The sequence below is a fragment of the Myotis brandtii genome, unplaced genomic scaffold (genome assembly GCF_000412655.1).
Source record: "Myotis brandtii unplaced genomic scaffold, ASM41265v1 scaffold399, whole genome shotgun sequence".
NCBI classification, from domain to species: domain Eukaryota; kingdom Metazoa; phylum Chordata; class Mammalia; order Chiroptera; family Vespertilionidae; genus Myotis; species Myotis brandtii.
The window spans coordinates 4,271,202-4,291,639 of record NW_005365325.1 but is presented as its reverse complement, the minus strand read 5'-3'; the positions used below and the strand labels follow the sequence as shown (position 1 = coordinate 4,291,639).

General features: G+C 37.1%; 1 protein-coding gene across 2 annotated transcripts in view; it reads left to right on the top strand.

Moving 5' to 3' along the window:
- The window catches only part of ANO3 (anoctamin 3), a 285,060-nt gene that overhangs the window by 61,116 nt on the left and 203,506 nt on the right, over nt 1–20,438 (top strand). The window contains exon 1 of one of the 2 annotated variants that reach the window (XM_014545227.1): nt 5,457–5,616. The exons of the other annotated variant lie outside the window; for it this stretch is intronic. Within the exon in view, the coding sequence (XP_014400713.1) occupies nt 5,571–5,616 (46 nt within the window). The 5' untranslated portion in view covers nt 5,457–5,570. Of the gene's footprint in view, nt 1–5,456; nt 5,617–20,438 lie in introns of those variants that run through there. 2 annotated transcript variants of the gene reach the window in all.

The following is a 20,438-nucleotide window of genomic DNA, read 5'->3' as shown; positions in this document are numbered from 1 at the left end:
AAATTTTTATATGTGACACGGCACCAGAGTTAAGTTAGGGTTTTTCAAAATGCTGACACGCCGAGCTCAAAAGGTTCACCATCACTGCTCTAGGAGCTGTATCGGTGAAGAAATTGCTTTGGCATATGTCTGAGATTTTGCTGCCTATGGATTCCTCTAGTATTTTTATGGTTTTCCATCTTCTAACTGAGCAGACATAGAAAATGAATCAATAATCATTACATTCTTAGATTTTCAAAAAAAATCATGGCAAAACCAATTTTTATGAAATTATCTGCCTTGAAGAAATAAACTCACAAAGCAATGGAAGGCCACAGTCTTGCATATAAACCTTGAAAGGCAATTCACATACTGGACTTACATTTGAAAGTCTTATTATTAGACTCCTTTGACAAATAAAAAACAGTAATTGAGGATCACAGAAAACCATTTATTCAGTAAATGTGTATTTAATTAGCTTTTCTATGTCAAACCATCTTTTGGGAACTGTGAGAAATAGATGAGTCAACACAAAGTCTTCCTTAAAGTGTTTCTTCTGAAGTAGGAGAAAAGTATGAGCCTACTTTCAAAAGCTTATATATGGGGGAGACAAAAGTAGTTTTACAGTTGTGAATTTATTCTTGTATTATTATTTATTAATTATCATAATACTTTCCATATGAACAACTTTAAACCTACTTTTGTCCCACCCTATAAGGCATTGGTAGAAATATGGTAAAAAATGCCATGAAATGTGGTTATTTATACCCCATAGGATTAGAGGAGGATAAATCACCATCTAACTGACTTTACAGTGGGTGGGTGTGGATAAAGGACGGCTTCATCCTGGAAATGGCATTGCTCTGGAACCTTGAAGGATGAGTATGGGTTGAGAAAATTATGAGAAGAATAAAGGTTTTAGCATGAGGATTCCAAGTGGGAGAAACAGCAGCAGCAAAGGCAGAGAGGCCTCTGAGGAAGAAAAACATTACAGGATCAGAAGAGTTTGTAGAGTCCTAGAAACAAGATTGAAAAATGCTAAGAGCATGTCACGAAGGTCCCTGACTGGTAGAACAATAAAATGGACTTGATTCTAAAGCAACTTGAAGAAGTAATTGTAAGTTTTTAGCAGGGACATAAGATATAAGCTGCTGTTTAATCCATCATTACCTACTTTTCCCCACACATCTGTCTTCTCTTGATGGTGTCTTCTTAAGCAAATCATTTTGTGTTCCTGTCAATTCAAAATACTATGTAATAAGACCACATTGGGCAGGATTCAAAGAAGGTACAGGCTGCTGTTTCACTCCATTGCTTTCTCTAAGTCTTATTGTCATCAGGAATGTTATTGCTAAAGGCTTCTCTGAACATACAGTCTGGATATCAGTGGGTCTAATCTGCTTAATTCTGTACTTGTACTGTCACATGTGGCCAGGAAACAGACTTCTTAGGAAGCAATTGTTAAAGTGTACTCCACCCTCCCATTTAGCACAGCATTGTGTGGTTTTTTTGTTTGTTTTGTTTTGTTTTGTTTTTGTTTTGTTTTTCAGAGCTTGTATGTGCCTTTAATATGGTATGGATAGCAGCTAAAACCAAGAAAGTGCTCAATATATTAATATAAATATATAAAATATAAATAAATGTTAAATATATAAAATGTTTGTTTCTTGGCTTTACAGAAGAAAGAAGACAACTGCTCAGGGCACTAAATAAGCATTTCTCTGGAAGTCATTTAAAAATTTTAACTTCATTCCCTTAATTACTTATTCAATAGTAAGCATTTATTAAGCTTGTGTGGCAGGAACTATACTGATCTCTGAAGAAATAGATACTCTACACGTAATAGTCTCTCAAGGAAACCATTGTTTCCCTTAATAATATCTCCCAGGGATACTTCTCTCTCCTCTGCTCCTTACTCTTCGCAGATAAACCCATTGCCAACATGACTTGGCTATTTCACTTCACCCATTAATACCTTACATAATTGGGTTCTAAAAAGGAAATAACTGCAAAGAGAATTTCTATCTCTATTTTTGTCTCCACCTAGGCAATGAGAAGCAGACCTGGCAATTTCAATTTCAATTAAGTCAGAGATTCAAGATACAAAGCGGTTCTGATAGAACTCTCTGGGTACCTATGATAGAAAACAATATAGGGAAGCTCACAATTGCCTAAGCTGAGGGTCATATGTCAGAATTCATTTAAAATATTTTTATTATTATTTTATGTAATTATATTTGGCATACAATATATTAATTATAGGTGTATAACATAAGGTGTATAACACAGTGATTCAACATTTATATACTTTACAATGTGATCACTGCACTAAGTCCAGTAATGTCACCATGCAAAGTATCACACTATTATTGACTATACTAAAGGCCCAGTACACAACATTCATGCACTGGCGGGGTGGGGGGGACCCTTAGCCGGGCCTGTGCCCTCTCGCAGTCCAGGATCTCTTGAGGCATGTCCGCCTGCTGGAGCAGGCCTAAGCCGGCAGGCAGATATCCCCCAGGGGTCCTTAGCGCTGCACTCGCCAGCCATGAGCCCAGCTTCTGGCTGAGCTGAGTAGCGCTCCTGCATTGAGCGTCTGCCCCCTGGTCATCAGTGTGCATCATAGCAACTGGTCTTTCCACTATTCAGTCAATTTGCATATTAGGGTTTTATTATATAGGATTCAACTTCACCTTTTCAGCTATTAAAGAAGTAAGAAGCCTCCTGGTGATGTAAAGAACAGAGTCCTTACCTCTTTTGGAAGCAAAAGTTAACATGGAGCCTGATAAATTAATTACTTAGGAGGACAGGAGGCAGGTGTTGAGCTGTGGGAGGGCAAATGCAGCAGAAACCTCCACAAGGCAATACAAAGCCAGGAAAAATAAACCAAAATTGGAATTGTAAAAAGATAGTTATGGAGGGAGTTTAAACATATGTATATAATGAATATAAAATCAATACTTATCATTTTCTCACTAATATTTGATGTTTGAAACCAAAAATAGAAAGAAAACAAACCCAACAATCAGGTTAGCCTTCCGTAATGAGGCTATTTAACATTCATTCCTAATCTCTCTACAATGGAGACGTCAGTATACAAATATTCCATTTTATCAGACTATAGGAAGATTTGATTTTCAAGAAGGTCTTTGGTCAAATCTCTCTTTCTGCACTCCCACTTCCAAAACATACACTATGCCTGTTTACACACACATACACAACTTTTCCTAATCTTTGCATTTGTCTTTCCTGTAAAGCAGATGGTGCTTAAAATTCCTAGGTCCCTCATAAAGCTGTTCCTCTAGCAACCTTCCCTAAAACACTTATTTTAAAACAAGTAAAGATGTTCCTTGAATCCCCTGCTAGTCAATCTGTCAGCCCAGCCTAAACTGTTTCTAGTTAACATTAATAAACTTTCTGGGAAGATGATGTAATCATAAGTGCAAAGGTTAGGGGGCAATCATGTTAGAAATGGTGCAAAACTCCTTTTCTTTGGGAGAGGGAATTAATTTTTAAAGTGGTTCAAATTTTTAACTCATTTCTAGCTCCACCTCACACATCTGTGCCTCCTGCTGGGTTATGGGTAAGGGAGATGGTTGGAGATAATCAGACATCCCCAGAAAGAAGAGATTCTAGAAAACTGAAGATGGTACCTCTGACCGGGAGTGTCAAGTAGATTCTTTCCCCTGTTCCTCCTGATCAAGAATTGAATTAATGTTCATGTTTTAAAAGTATTTATTCTAATCCCTCTGGTTTAAAATGGTTTAAAAAAGATAATATCCTCATTGGTTATAATTATAATATCTAACATTTATTGGGCATTAATTTTCTGCTATGAACTACTCCTTAAATACATAATCAAATTTAATCCTCCCTTATGAGGATTGGGTTGTACTAGAAGCCAATGAGTTGTTGAGTTGTATTAGAATTTTATTCATTGCAAATGAATAAAACTACAAAATCACCCCCAGGAAAGTTATGTATTGCTCTGGATTTCAGTGCCCTCTGCTATAAGATATCTGTAAAATGAGCCTTTGTGGAGATAGTCTCTGAGGTTTGTTCTAGATCTTCAGTTGCAGATAAATTCGCAAGGAGTTCATTTTTCATAACCAAGTACTTCTTCAGTGCCTACATACTGAGCTCTTACTGATTGTTCAGTATTTTCCTTCTGAAAGGACCATTATCCTTCATTAAAGAAGGCTGCACATTCTCTGCTACACTTCCCACTGAGAATGGAGTCCTTTCCACAGAAAACTCAAAAGAGACTCTGAGTCACAACCACCAGACTAAGCCTAGTCAATGTATAGAATACCATGAGAGATCATCAACTATAGATTTGAGCCTCTAGTTTCATGGTGGTTTGTTATGCAGCCATATATATATGGAACACCTGCCCACAGGTGAAATAAAAGACCATTTCATAGAGTAGCCTATGTCAGGTTCTGAAAAATTTGAATCTCTGCTTCTTTCTCTTTCTGATCTGCCTTTATTTGGATCCTTCACCTCGGTCTGAGTTGATCTCAAAAATTTTTGAAACTCAAGAAACTATATTCTTTTGCTCTGTGTCTGTTCAGTAATAATGTTCCATCTTTCAGGAGGAACTTATGAGGCTTGAATAAGGCAGCAGTGATAAGAGGAAAAGAGACTGCACTGAAAACGTGTTGAGTTGACTCCCAATCTTATATTAGCTACTGGGGTTTGGCTTTCTCTCTCGGTATCAGGTGCCTTCTTTTTCAGATTAGCTGTTGGTTTATGTGATCTTGAGAATTCTTTGTCGCTCTGGGCCTCCGTTTATTTTATAATATTAGAATAATAATATTCTACCTACTTTGTAGAACTTCTATGAAGATTAAATGAAGTATAATGGAGAGCAGCCCCCGCCCCCCAGCATCTGGAATAAATGGTCCAGTGTCACTATCATATATGATTCAAGGTCTCTACAGCTGCAGCACGAGCAGAGAACTCCAGTGTAATGTGCTAAACGTTAACATTGCTTATCTAAGAACCCATTCTTCTGGGTAAATAGAGGCTATCCGTATTTTACATATTGAAGTTTAAGATGGAAAGACGAAAAAAACCTTTCTGCGTCTGCCTTTGCATTCCTCTCAAAGAGCCCAACTTTACCCCTCCATAAGTTCCAGTGATTACAGACCAATTTTTAGAAAATCAATGCTTATGTCTGGATATTTACCAGCCTCAAAATTTGAAAAAGAGGTAATGACCAGCGGCTCTGGAGATTTGCTGGGACCTAGTTATAGTCACTAAAAAAGGTCCCCTCCACTGCCTGTCCCAGCAAACCCCGCGCTACTCCCACCCACACTGCGGCACTAGAGGCAGGGGATGCGGGGTTATTCCGCAAGTAGCCACTAAGGGGAGCCGGACGCTGGCCCGCCCTCCTACGTTGCCGTGACAACGCTGGGCAAGGCAGCCTTGCCTGTGATGCGCTCCCTAAAGCAAGTGTGGGATTGCAGCGCGCTCGCGCGGGCTCCGGTATTTCGTGCAGCCAAGGAGTCGCTCTCAAAGTCTGGCTACTGTTCCCCAGCCTCCCTCTCGGACTGCTTCCTAACCCGGCGGGGACGCACAGAGTGAAAATGGTCCATCATTCAGGCTCCATTCAATCCTTTAAACAGCAAAAAGGTCAGTTGGAATTGTTCTCCCTCCCTGTGATTGTCACGTCCCCTCTGTGTGCCCTTGCAGTGTGTAGGAGCATCCTTGCAGGCTAATGCAACGCAGAGGTGGAGAACTCTGTGAAGTTTTTTTTTTTTTCTTTTTTAAATTTTTCTTTGTTTTAATGCCTCTTCACTCTGCATTCCAGATGAGTCTGAATTCTGAGCCTCCGCACGGTCTGTGGGAGAAATGGGAATTCGTCATCTCGGGGACCTGATTTAATGTGAATTTCTGCTAAGACTGATTCCATACATTGCATTAGTGGGGTTGTCCTACCAGCACTCTGAGATTTGAAGACAGAGGAATGGGACCATGTTTGCCCATCTGTGATTCAAATGTCTCATAAGTTTCATGCAAGCAGATGTCTTAATTGAGAAGCTTTGACAGAATACATTAATTTTTAGAGAGTTCAAGTACTTGGCCTGTTTAAGGGGCTCAGAAACTTCCTTGGAAAACTTTATTTTGTCCTTGTCCTCTGCTTGATTCTGAGTTTCAGGTTTTTGTAATGGTTGGTAGGTTCTGTGTCTAGGAGCTTTATATTTTCTCTCTTAGCTTCTAGTTCATGTTTCTCCATGGATGCAGTCATAACAGTCTATATGTTCATAGTCAAATCAGTAATTTTTCCAAGTTATCCCCTCACTCTTGGTTTCTTGTGTTGTTTAAAAGGAATTTATGGGGTGCATTTATATTGAGGCATATTCCCAGTTTTCTGGAGTTTGCCTGAAAACATTTATTGAACAGCAACATTGACTTTTTATTGCATTAATAATGGCAATAATGCCTTAGTTGACTGTATGCTACCTGAGCTATGTACTTTTGGAATGGTAAATTTGCTCATTCAAATGAAGTAAATATTTACTTAAATATCCCTACATGATTATTAGACTTAATGTGGTGATCAAATCCTAAAGTATATAAATCACTACACCCTAAACCTGAAACAAATAATATTATATACCAACTATACTTAAATACATACATACATACATACATATGTCAACAGTTGTTCCTACATATATATTTTCCTTTTTTTTAGAAAGCAAACACTGGATGGACACCCCAGGGGTAATTTAGAAGGAATTTTTGTGTTGGGAAGAACATTCGACTAAGTGAGCTTTGAATTCCACATTTTATACTCTGTTCCAGACATCTAGGTTCTTTAAAAAATATATGATGAAGTTGATAGTTGGTGAGAGTGGGGTGAAAGACTGCCCAAGTAGACAAAAATTTCAGCTAATATATAATTCCACTTCAAATCTAAATGTTCCAAAGAAAATTACATTGCTTAAAGAGGTTGTGTTTTCTTTCATTATTATCTTAAACAGAGAGAAACTTTCAAAATGAAGACAAAGATTATAGGAACTTTGCACCAGCTTCATACAATTAATGTCTTCCTTTAATACATAACTGTGGGTGATTCATTTCTGGGACCTGGAACCTTGAAATAGTCCCCACAAAATTTATTATGTATTGATATACATTGTGTTTTTAAAAGCAAACAATTGCCAACTTTAGAACCAACGGTCATTGCTCAGTGTGAGTGATAACAAATTCTGCTAGTCCTGGCACTTCATATTGTTTCCTTTATGATCATTATGAACTATTTATTTTCAAGTCTGTCTTTACTTTTTGGCACAAAAGGCAAGATTAGCAGAAGGATAATATGGAGAGGAGGGATAGGAACCACATACCATTAAAGTGGTTCTGCTTAATTCCTTGTTAACTCTGGATGGGCATTCGAAAAAGACACACCTAAGGATTAGACCAAACTGAAGATTAACTATTTTAATTTTTCAAAGAGAAAGAAACAAAATGATATTCTTCCTAAATGCTTTCTGACCCAAGAGGCATGAGACAAAACACTTGTGCTTTTCACCATAACATTAACCTGAAATCTACACAGTAAAGGTGAAGACAATTCCGTGTTGGATCTCTAGAATTCTAAATTCTATGCTTGCCTTTATAACTAGCTTAAAAGTGTTTAACTGCTTTGGACTTTGGCTCATATATAATATGAAAAGATTTAACTACTGACCAACCCTTTGGCCTTTTCTGTCTCTCCTCCTCTTTTCTATGGGGAAGAGCAGGTGGCAGTGTGACAGTGGAGATGATTTCTTCCTGGGTCAAATAAAGAGAAAAGCACTGCTTTTAGTTCACTTTTAAGAAATAATTTAATGGAGTAATCCAGTGCGTGGAGATTATTTTGGCTTTAGTCAAGTGGAGTCAATGCATTTTTTAAAATCTTCACCTGAAGATGTTTTTTTATTGATTTTAGAGAGAGGAAGGGAGAGAGAGAATGACAACAATATGAGAGAGAAACATTGATCAGTTGCCTCCTATATGCACCTTGACTTGGGATTGAACCAGCACCTAGGTATGTGCCCTGACTGGGAATTGAACCTGCAACCTTTTGGTGCATGGAACTACACTCCAACCACCTCAGCCATCTGGCCAGGGCTTGATTAATTTTTGTTATTTTGATGTTAAATTTATAACACCTAGAAATAGCTTGAGATCCAATAAACACCCTTATTATAAGACTTGAAAAATTTTCACCCTCACTTGAAAAACAGACCACACTGTATTTAATCTCACTGAAGGCATGGAAATTTCTGTATACATGTGTAATCCAACCCTGATCCAAACTCCCTCACTTATATTACTCAGTCTTTTTAACACATCGGTATAGATGCCAGTATAGTTATCTGTAAAACTAAATACTGTATATAAAACCAAATTTGTCCAATAATTTAATCCATGATCCTCATTTTCAGTCCTGGATTTTAATACTTCATATCTTGTTTGCAAATTGCATCCCTTAATATCTCTAAGCCTCGGTTACCACTTCTGTGAAATGAAGATAATATTTATGTTGCTGATTTGTAATATACTTAGCAGTTTTTCTGGCACACAGTAGGGGCTCAAAAATTAGTTAATAATAATAATCATTGTTCTTTTTAAAACACATATTTTTATTGATTTCAGAGAGGAAGGGAGAGGGAGAGAGAGATAGAAAAATCAATGATGAGAGGAAGTCTTGATTGGCTGCCTCCTACACTTGAACCTGCAACCCAGGTATGTGCCCTGACCAGGAATCGAACCCTGACCTCATGAGCCAAGCAGGCCAGGCAATAGTCCCCCCCCCCCGCTCCTCCTCATCCTCATTCTTCTTCTTCTTCTTCTTCTTCTTCTTCTTCTTCTTCTTCTTCTTCTTCTTCTTCTTCTTCTTCTTCTTCTTCTTCTTCTTCTTCTTCCATTTCCTGCATCTCCTTCTCTTCCTCCTCCTCCTCCTGAATGTGTGGCTCCTCCTCCTCCTTCTCCTCCTTCTCCTCCTCTCCCTCTTTTTCATCCTCCTTTTCCTCAGGAGTGAAGTAAATCCTCAGTAGTTTCCTTGTAATTTTCTGCCTTTCATTTACTTTTTTCCTCCATTTAATTTCTTTGGGGTTTATCTTAAGGAAAACAGTAGACTACAGACCACCAAAATATGTCACAATACTCTTGAGTTTCAATCACAAAGTATCCAAATTATATGCCCATTCCTCAGGAAAACTTCCAAAATTCCCGTAAATTTAGATATTCAGTTAATTGTATAATTTTAAACTTTCACTGCAAATAAATGGTATGTAGTCACTCTCCACACAACGCAATTTGCCAAGCTCTTGTTGTGTGCTAGGCATTGTGCTTTGTGATGGCATTATCAAGAACATGTCATTCCCGAACCTATTGCTACCAAAACCTCCTTCTTCAGAGAACTTTGTAAACAAGTAGTCTGGGAGCTTTGCTAGATACAACCTTTATGAGAATTGTGGGCAACTCTACATTTTTCTAGAAAGATGTTGACATTTTGTTTCTTGGCAATTCCAGTTATGTTTTCCGAAGAGGACATATACACACAGAGAGGGGCAAAAGTAGATTTACAGTTGTTCATATGAAAAATAATACAATAATTAATAAGTAATAATAATACAAGAATAAACTCTGTGTTTCACAGCCTACTTTTGCCCAACCCTGTATATTTTTGAATTTTTATTACACTTTAATTAAATTCTAGATTGTTTTAATAAGAGGCTTAATAAGCCAGGAAGTAAAAAGTGATAATCTTTGGTGGATGGGTGGGCGGGGGGAGGCAGTAGAGTGGTTTATGCTTAGAGACAACTGGGAGTGTGTGTTTGCCTCTGCCTCAGCACATATGGGAGGAACACATTAGCTGGCAAATCAGCAGTGATTTCTGGTGAAAGTCCAACTGTGCTTCCCAGCCTGGCTTGCTCTGTTTCACTTGATTTATGATGGATTCGTGTGTCACACAAGAGTGAGCGAGAAAAGGACAATACCAGTTTTGGCTTCTGGTAGCTGTTATTTACCAGCATATCTAGCTCGAGTTTCAGTGAAACCATAGGTCACATCAAACACAGCCTGTCCCTAAAGGTCAGGGCTTAATGAGATCAGCTGAAGCTGTCAGGTGATTCATCATTATCCTGAAGGACATTTATTTGAGCATGAAAAGGGTGCTTTTAATGATTCCACAGAATCAAACAATTCCTACTCAAATAAGTTGTTTGATAATAATAATCTTTACACTTACATGGGATGTATAGACCATAAAGCATGTTCTTTTTAATATATATATACATATATATTTTTATTGATTTCAGAAAGGGAGAGAGAGATAGAAACATCAATGATGAGAATCATAGATCAGCTGCACCATACTGGAGATCAAGCCTGAAACCTGGGCATGTACCCCGACTGGGAATCAAACTGTGACCTCCTGGTTCATAGGTCAGCGTTCAACCTCTGAGCTACACCAGCTGGGCAAAGCATTTTCATTCTCTTTTTCTCAAAATAAATCGTTTACTGTTGCAGGTGCACACCTGTAAAGCTCCTTAGCAACCATCCTCCTCTGTGCCCAGTTCCTACTTCATAGTACCCAGAAGACAGTGTTGGGAGACATGCCTAGTTTCAGAGGCCCTGGTATCTGCTTTTACAGCCTCCTTTGCTCCTCATTGATATCTTCAGGATCTAGAACCTTCATTTACTCTTACCCTGGTGAAACCAGAAAACAAATCTGAAGCCATTACAGAAATTCATTCAGGCATGTATTAACTCTCCCTGGCATTTTGGCCATTTGCTCCATTTATGACTAATGAAGAGAAAGCTTTGTTTCTTGTTATAATATTTTTGGACGTAAAGGGAAAAAAAAGTTGGGTAGATATTTTAGGATCAGAAATTATATTTTTCTTAGCTTTTAATCAATATTAACCTGGATCATTAGAAAGGATTGAGTGTCTAATTTAGAGCCCCTCGGGTCTTCTGCCCTGTCCGTAATTTCGACCCTTTCCTTTCTTTCCTTCCATAGGAGATTCACCAGGTATTTATAATTCTAATTCCCCTCTGATAATCTCTCAGTAAGGGCAAGCCAAACTATGAAAGGATTGTAGAGATATTTAAATCCCCAAAGAAACTACATATATCTGGGACATATCTTAAAAGCTCCTGCATATCTCAAAATACTATGTTGTTATTTTTTTAAGTAAGAACATTGATATTTCAAAGGATGACTTTGAGTTAGCAAAAATTGTATTCATTATTTGATAGATATATATACCGTTTACTTAGGAATGAAGATAAATGGTCAAATTGAAAAGAAACTTGACCCCAAGTAATTAAAATGTAAAAATGTGAGTGTTTTAAAGCCACCTAGAATTTCACTTATAAAAAAAACATCACATTTCTTGAGGATTCTAGGGAGCTGAAATTTTCATTGAATATAGAATTTAAAATTATACTCTTTACATGGATGTTAGTGAAAAAAAATCTGAGGCGATATGATTATATAAATCAAGTTACCAAAACAAGCCTAAGTTTAAAAATACACACAAACAAATCAACTTTTTTCTGTTTATTATTTTAGCATTTTATAATTGTGCAAATGTTTAGAAACTATTAATGTAAAATTTGTGGATAAGTGACAAATACTTGTACCCTGATGCAAAGCACACTGACTCAAAGTTCCCTGTGAATGAATCCTGTAACTTTGGGCATTTACCTTTTCTGAGCCATAGGTTTCTTACCCTTTTGGAATTATAATCCCTACCTCTCAGGATTGCAGTTAAGAAATAATAATCATCACAGCAACAAAAACAGCAGCAGCAGTTAATATTGTGTGAATACTACTTACTACCAACTGTAGCAACAAAAACAGCAGCAGCAGTTAATATTGTGTGAATACTGCTTACTACCAACTGTCCCAACAGCTTGAAAGAACACTGCAGGATTTCTTATGCACTAAAGCTTTAGTAGTTAGTTAGGTATATTATTTTCCCCATGGAGTTTGAACACAGCATTTCCTAACTCCAATGTCCACCTTTTTACCTGCTCTTCATTCCAACAGGAAGCCTAATTGCTGCAGGTCTTTTGGAGGAAAACAAAATTTAAGCAGCTGGAAGGTATCTCACTCCCAGCTGACTCCCACCACGGATGTCTTTAGCTTCATCCATTGCTCTACCTCTTCTCTGTAAAAATAGCAGAGTTCAAAGCGGAGTTCTATAATTTTCAAGCTTGATCATGGGTAACTCAGTATCCCTTCTGCAGCCCTAGTAAAATAAAAACTTCATAAGGGATAACCCCCGCCCTCTCTTCTGATGTTACAGTTCATCAGAGGTTACAGAGGTGTGAAGTCATATTCCAAACCTGGCAGTGCGTTAGTACAACCAGCCCAGCTGTCCCTTCAGTTATTGCCATTCCTCCTGAATTGCACTGTATAACTTTTTTCAAAGTGGCAATTACTTTATATTTTGTTTGATTTCAACCCAACTGGCATGTAAGATGCCTTGCACCAGCTGCAGGATCCAAGTTCACCAAATATGAGTCACATATTCACATCCTCACTATAACTGAGATGCAGTTGGCTGTGGAGAAGAGGACGTGCTTAGAGGTGAAATTGGGTGGATGTGAAAGTGCATTGCTGAAAGTATTTTGCAAATGCACTGCATTAGTTGTGGTATAAAGTCAATCAGCTACCTAAAAGGCAATTCCCCAAAATAACTTCTAAAACGGGACATACCATATTTTATGTCTGGCGTTGAAGCACTATTAACAGCACTTTTGAGGTAGGGTGTGGCTGCTCTGCAAACACACACTCAAGGTCTGGTTTAAACACAGTTTCCATCACTGACTGGCATCTTGAGCAATTTTATTCATCTACCTTAGGCCATTTCCCTCAACTATAAAATTAAGGTTTCTCAAATTTGCAAGATCTAAAGAATCACCTGGAGTTCCTACTAAAATACAAAATGTTCAGTCCCTGCTGACAAAATCTCATCTCCAAGGGAGACTGCTTTCTTAACAAAAATGCATCCTACAGGATTCTACAATTGAGACCATTTGGAAAAACAACTTTGTAAAATAACATAACCATATGTCAGATAATGAACTTAAGTGAGTAGAATATAATGAGTTGTAGATAGATGCTCTCTGTTATTAGTAGAAGCAAACTATATAGATGTCAGAGACATTAAGCTATGTACATGCAGGCAGTACTATGAAAATATAACTTCAGTGTGTTTCTCATATACCTATAACCCAACCCTTCCTTTTTAAGGTTTGATGAGGTTCCTAAAGAGGAGCTTTTGTCTTGCCTCATTTACACCAGACCTTGTGTGTATATCTGTGGGGTGGCCACACCCACCTCTAAGGAGTGAGGAAACTTGGAGGGAAGAGCCCTCAGACTTTGTCTTCAGTTGTTCTATCATGACCCTTGTAAATACTCCAAACACTATCAAGTCTTTATCTTTGCTAAAGGGTTTTAGTTCCTATTTTTTGCTGTATAACTTTTTGCAAAACAAGGGGCTTTGGTGAGTAGTTTTTCATAACAAAATATCTCAGAATGTCTTTTTCAGATCAAATAACTGGTAACATTTTATAGCTCTCCTTGATTTATGTAAAGAAAAAGTGTATTTTAGGTTTGTATTACCTTATAATTCACTGTTATGATTTAAAGTCATTTCGAGAAAGGCAATTTGTGTAATAAGAAGTGGTGATATAGAGTCACATAACATTAATTGTGTTTGAATCTTAAGACTATTACATAGTGAGTGATCCTGGCACGCTAAGCAATTTCAGTGGGTTTCAATTTCCTTATGTATGAGATCAGAATACTAAGTCCTATTATTAAATGCTTCTTCTTTGCCAGACACTGTTTAAACACTTTTATTTATAGTAATCTACCAACTAATAGCTCTTATTATTCTTCATAAAGAGAAATTTCTATTAATATCATTTCATTTTTAATTTGTATTTATATATTTTTTTTCTAAAAGACAGAAAAGTCAAGCAAGTATTCAAGGTCACAACAAGGAGTAGTGGAGCTAAGATACCCACCTGTCAGGTAGAAATGTTATGAATTAGTAATTGTGTATGGTAAGTTCCTCCTACAGGGATTGCTATATAGTAGGTACAATACTTGATAACTAGTATTTTCATAAAACACCAATAATCTTTACTCCAACTCCAAATCAATGAGATTAAATAGTGTCCATTACTCATCACAGGCATTTTACCTGTATAACCCCTATTTGTCCACTTGGTTACACCAGCATTTCCCAATTTATTTTTCAAATAATTCTCCAAAAGTTTATCTGTTTGCAAAGATTCAACTTCTTCTGTTTAGGTAAGTGAGTTTGATTTACTAGCATTGGCTAAAATTTAGGCCTATTCAAAAGACTTAAATGTCTGTAAAGTAGTGATTTTTACACATATAATGTACACTTGCCGCCAGTGTAAGTGTACGATTATATATGTACACTTATATGTAGACCTAACAAGGATTTGTTCATCTACTTGCCTAAAATAACCTTGAGTACAGACTAAACATATAAACACAAGATTTAGAATAAGATGCTAAATATGGCATCTTGAGTGCAAGAGTCAAGCAGCTTGGGTTCAAATGATACTTCTGTATGATTTGCTATGTATGTATGATTGACCTTTGCCATCGTTTTCTCTAAGTTTTTCATTTTTTTCCGTATAAACTGGGGCCAATAGGGTTGTTGGTTTTTTGTTTGTTTGTTTGTTTTTTGAGGATGGCTTTTTATAGTGTAGACTAAAAAAAAGACATTGACCCATCTACCTCCCCACCTTTTTGTTATTTCTTCTGATCTTAAAAATTTCTAAGACATTCCAGGACGATCTATGCTTACAGTGTAAATGTTTCTACAAAACAGATCAGGAAAAGTCAAATTTAACACTTTTCTTACAGTTTGGTACTTAGGCTGATTTCTATTAAATCATGGCATTTCAATGAATTTTAATGTAACCAGTGTTTACGTTTAGAAAACAAAATTATCTAAAAAGAATCCCCATATATTGTTAATCTCTCAATTCACACTTATTTCTTATATAACATTAGTAATTTCTGATTATTTATGATCAGTTGTAATGCCTATATAAATTATAGAGCAGTATTTTTCATGGGCTGTGAGTGTGGAAAATAGCAACTAAACAGAATTTTATTCAGGTAGAGTTCAAATTACATCTTTCTCTTCATTGCACTGTGTGCCTGTTATAATATGTCAGCCACTGAAAATAGACAAACAATTGGGGGTAAAACAGTAAATTCTAATTTCCTCACTGATTTTAGCATACTGTCTTTGGTATAATGCCTCCATTGGGCCTCTGTATTTGAAAGATGATTCTCCCTTTCTCCAATGTTGCTCCAAGATGAGTGAGTTGGTGGTTCAGACCACATTGAACAGCTTGCAATTAGTTATAACTCTTACCAGATTTGAAGAAATCACCCACTCAGAAGCACTTATGCCCATTTAGACAACAGTACTGTAGAATTCAAATCATGGAGAACAGTTGCTTTGATGTATAAATTCATGTTTTGCTAAACTCATTTTTCTATGCTCTAGAAACACTAAATCTATATATATAAAAGCCTAAGTGTCCGTTACAACCAGTCGACCGAACGATTGGTCGACTAGTCACTATGATGTGCACTGACCACCAGGGGGTAGATGCTCAATGCAGGAGCTGCCCCCTGGTGGTCAGTGTGCTCCCACAGCCAACCTTCTATGGCCAGCCATCCTCCCGCAGTCCCTTCCTCCAGCCAGCCACCCCGATCTGCCCTGATCAGGACTGGTCAAGACGGCCCCAATTGGCCCCAATTGGCCCCAATTGCCAACCAGGCCGAGGGACCCCCCACCCATGCACAAATTTGTGCACCGGGCCTCTAGTAATAATATAATTGAACAATTAATTATACACAAGGAAATTCTGTCTATACGTAATTTTCAAGACATAATTCTTATAATTTTCCTCCTATAATCTGAGACCTGCATGGTCCTTGAGTGCCCCATTGTCTTTGAGAATGGCATGAGTTGATATTAAAAAGTAAAAAAGGGATGGGGAGATTCTGTGCCTTTCTTTGTTTCAAACCTAGTCCTGAAAAAACCTTCCATAGCCACTGAAAATGTGACAATCAAGGCTTCCTTTGAAATTACCGAATATTCCTTCCTTCCACTAAGGTAAAAATCCTTAATATGATTGGTGCCCAACAGATACAAAGTTTAATATATTTCAATTTTATTTCTGCCTAAAGATTTTTTTTCAAATTTAAATCTTTTTTTCAACTTCTTTAAATGAAAAGATGTTATCAAGTGTTTATTGAACACTTTTAAAAATACCCACCATAAAGCTATGGAGGACTTGTAATGGATTTACTCTGTGCCACACATCACTGTGTGCGTGGAGGGCACTAATCCCTCTAATTCTCTCTCAAAAAAAAAAAATCAAAGAAGGCTCTATTGGCTCTACTTCCCAAATAAGGAAATTGACTACAGTGCGACAAATAGTTTACCCCAGTAACATAAGATAAAGGTTTAGCAGAGCTGGAATTGAAAGCACAATATGGCTGTAAACTTGTTCTCTGTAACACGATAAAAGGTTTATCAAGGTGGCTGAAAATAGCTGATGATGATAGATCTGGGTCTACTGTGTGTCTATCAATGTGCTGTCCATTGTACACATGTTACATCACATAATTCTTATATTGACACTTTGAGGCAAAAATCTGTTTTGCAAATAAAGGCAACAGACTGAGACATAAGTTGCACCCTGACATATTGCTAATATGAGGCAACCCTGGGAATAAGTCTCATGGATGTGCACCAGGAGATACATTATGTGTAGGAAGAGTAGTTTGGCCTGGCCGGTGTGCCTCAGTGGTTGAGCATCTACCTATGAACCAGAAAGTCAGGGTTCAATTCCCGGTCAGGGAACATGTCTGGTTGCTGACTCGATCCCCAGTAGGGGGCGTGCAGGAGGAAGCCTATCAATGATTCTCTGTCATCATTGGTGTTTCTATTTCTCTATCCCTCTCCCTTCCTCTCTGAAATCAATAAAAGTATATTTAAAAAGAAGAAAAAAGAATAGTTTGCTTCTGCCATATGTTAACCCTGAAAAAACTGGATTAGGAAAAAAGTTTATTGATAAATAGTCATGATGGACACTCCAGGATATGATCTTTGTATGTCATACAAAGTGGGAAAGTTATGGGCCCTTGTGAAATTTAGTCAGTTACAAGGTACAGCAGAAATACCAACAAAGAATCTTTCAGACTTTCTGTTACAGCTTATTTCTCACTTTTTACAGAATGATCACAATCTATGAAGATGTTCTTACCATCCCAGAAAGATTCTTTCCCAATCTCATGCTATTCTAAACCCCTTTCTCCTAGAATACCCAGTCTCCTTTACTCACATATCCTTCACCCCACGCTTTCAAATCTGGACTTGGCATTTGTTATGTTATTTCCTCCAGATACTAATACTGAGTGTGAAGTTTATGTGTACTGGGATGGGGAATGACAGGGCACCAAAAACCATGATGTGGCTTATCCTAAGTCCCAGGACTGTATGTTTCTGCAAATTATTGAATACCTACTGTATTCCAGACACTATGCTAAACCTTGAAAAGACAACAGTTTATAAAACTTGATATCTTCTGAAGAAGCTCTGCTAAAATGTATGTCCTTTTCCATCAGAACTCATGGTGTTTTAACGTAGAGCTATCTAATTGTAGGCCAATGTTTTCTTTAGTTGGGGTAAGCTGCCCTTTTCTACTTAAATCCTTATAGATTTTATCATTATCAATAAAATCCAAATCTTTAACAATTATGTCTATTGAATCTCTTTCTGTTGATTTTGACTGGTGTGTGGGGAGCCCCTTTGAACTACAGAATATATCTTTTTTCAGTCCAGGGAATTTATTGTAGCAATGCGTTTATTATTATTTCTGATTCTTTAATTCTTGGCTCTTCAACCATCAAAGTTAATTGTACAAACTCAGGGATATACACCTTCCAAATTTATCTTCTCTCTTGTTATTATCACATTTTTTGTCTCTCCCCTCCCCCCCGCCACACACATTCTGGTAGTGCGGCTTAACATTGTATTCTCTATCAATGATTCAGTTTTCCCATAAGTAGATTCTGTTCTTTATTTCTTCAGAAAGCATTTTAAATGTCTACCAATAAATTATTAGGGACTCTAAATTATGTTTTCAATTTACCTAGCTTTTTTTCATTTTAATGTGTTGTAACAATATTTTTGAGAGTACTATTTTTACTTAAGGGGAAATTACAGGTACTGTCTATATTCTGTTTATTGTAGCATCTTTTGTTTAAAGTTTTACTTGTCTGCAACTTTTGACACATATTATAGCCTCTCCTATTGGGGGGAAACAAAAGAGGCCTTATAAAAGCCAGGTGTTTGACCTAAAGCAGTTTGAGAGAATCAGTCAGATCTTAAGGTGGCTGACTTGTTCAGTCTCAGTTCATTTTTCAGTTCAGTGACCTAGAATCTTGAGAAAACTTGGGATCTTGGGTCCTTGGACAGTCTCTCTAGGTGCCATGTTTTCTTATGTTTGTTCAGTCAGCTATGCCTCCGGCCACATTTACTAATGAAATATTATTTTGGCCTTGTTTCTACTTCAGGCAAATTGTGTATTTTTGTCTAGCTTATTTATAGTTCTGTTTCCTGCTGTATCATGGTAAACCTAGTAGGAACAATGAACAACTCCACTTCCCATTGTGTTTCAGTTTGGGATGAACAAGCCCTGGATTACTGCTTCTAAGCCATTGATATCTAGCGATCAAGGGATGGCAAAAGTCTCTTTAATCTGCTCTGTCCACTTATCCTTGTTTTTCCAATCAAGGGATATTAGCAAACTCAAACCAGAACCCCTTTAACGTTCTTCCATCAATACCACACAAAAGATCTTAATTTAATCTGCTTTATCTATTCCAAAACTCTGTTCTCGTTTCTAGCCTTGAAATAGCAATAAAGATTTACTCATTTACTTTCTCTTTCCCTCTCCCTCTCTCTCATCTCTTTGGTCATTTCATTTAGAATTTCAAGTAGAGGGAATTAGATGTTTTCCCTTAAAAAGTGACTTGGCCAAAATTCCTTTTTTCTTTTTTTTAGATATTATTGATTTCAGAGAGGAGGGAGAGGGATAGAAAGATAGAAACATCAATGATGAGAGAGAATCATTGATCAGCTGCCTCCTATACACTCTGCACTGGGGATCAAGCCCGCAACCCAGGTATGTGCCCTTGTCTGGAATTGAACTCAGGACCCTTCAGTCTGCAGGCGGACGCTCTATCCATTGAGCCAAACCAGCTTGGGCCAGAATTCTCATTTCAGAAATTTAACTGAAGAACTTTACCAATAGATAAATTATATTCTCAAAATGGATGTGTTTTGCCCTTTTAAATTTTGTTTTAATGCTTCCTGGATTTTAAGATTCTTTACTATTTACTTTGCTTTCTCTCTTTGCTATATTTTCAACTTTTTCAATATTTTGGAAGGTATATATATACTGCTTCAAATTATACTAACAATCTGGCCTGTCCCTGCTGTTCAATAAATATTAGATCATTCATACCTTTGTCTCTTAATTATCTTGATTATATTTGTCCGTCCAAGAAGTTTTTCTATAAACTTGGACACTATCCCAGTTTTGACATTTCTTCATAATTAAACCCAGCCACCTTCCCCACTTCCTTGAGCATAATCACAGTGAATTCTAATTGTATGTTTACTTGCTTCCACTACCACCCACAGATAAACTGTAATCTGTTGACATCAGTTTCTCATTACTTTTTATCACCAAAATTGAAATAATTGCATAACACGGTAAATATTAATTTTATTTTAGAAAAATTGTTATGCAAGGGTGATGAAATCCAGGCTTCTATGAAAAAATAACATTATTCAGTTATTTTTTTCTTTAGACCATAAGTATGAAAATAAATGATTTCGCATGTGAATAGAACTTATGCAGAGCTGCACTAATTAGGAGGTGTTGCTAAGACTACAGTTGCTGATTTCTCATGAAACATTTTCAAAAAATTAAAGCAATATATGTGCATGGTTTTCAAAAGACTGGAATAGTGACAAGTTACTTTAAAAAAAAAAAGACAGCAGTATCATATCACATTCCTTTGCACTCCTCAGGCCCTATTCCCAGAAAACAAACAAACAAACGAACAAAAAACCCCTCACACCTCTGATTGGATTGTCTTGGTGCAATGTTTTAGAAACTCTCTCAAGACAATAAACTGGCAGAATTATAGGGCTCACCTCATATGTTACCCATCTCTCAGGAGTTACTGTCCCTTAATGCCTAATCTCTAGATTCTTGCTAATCATTGTTTCAGATTGGAAGATATACCAATCCCCAATATTCTTTCTTGGTCAGAGTGGAACTATACTCTTAATGTGTGTATG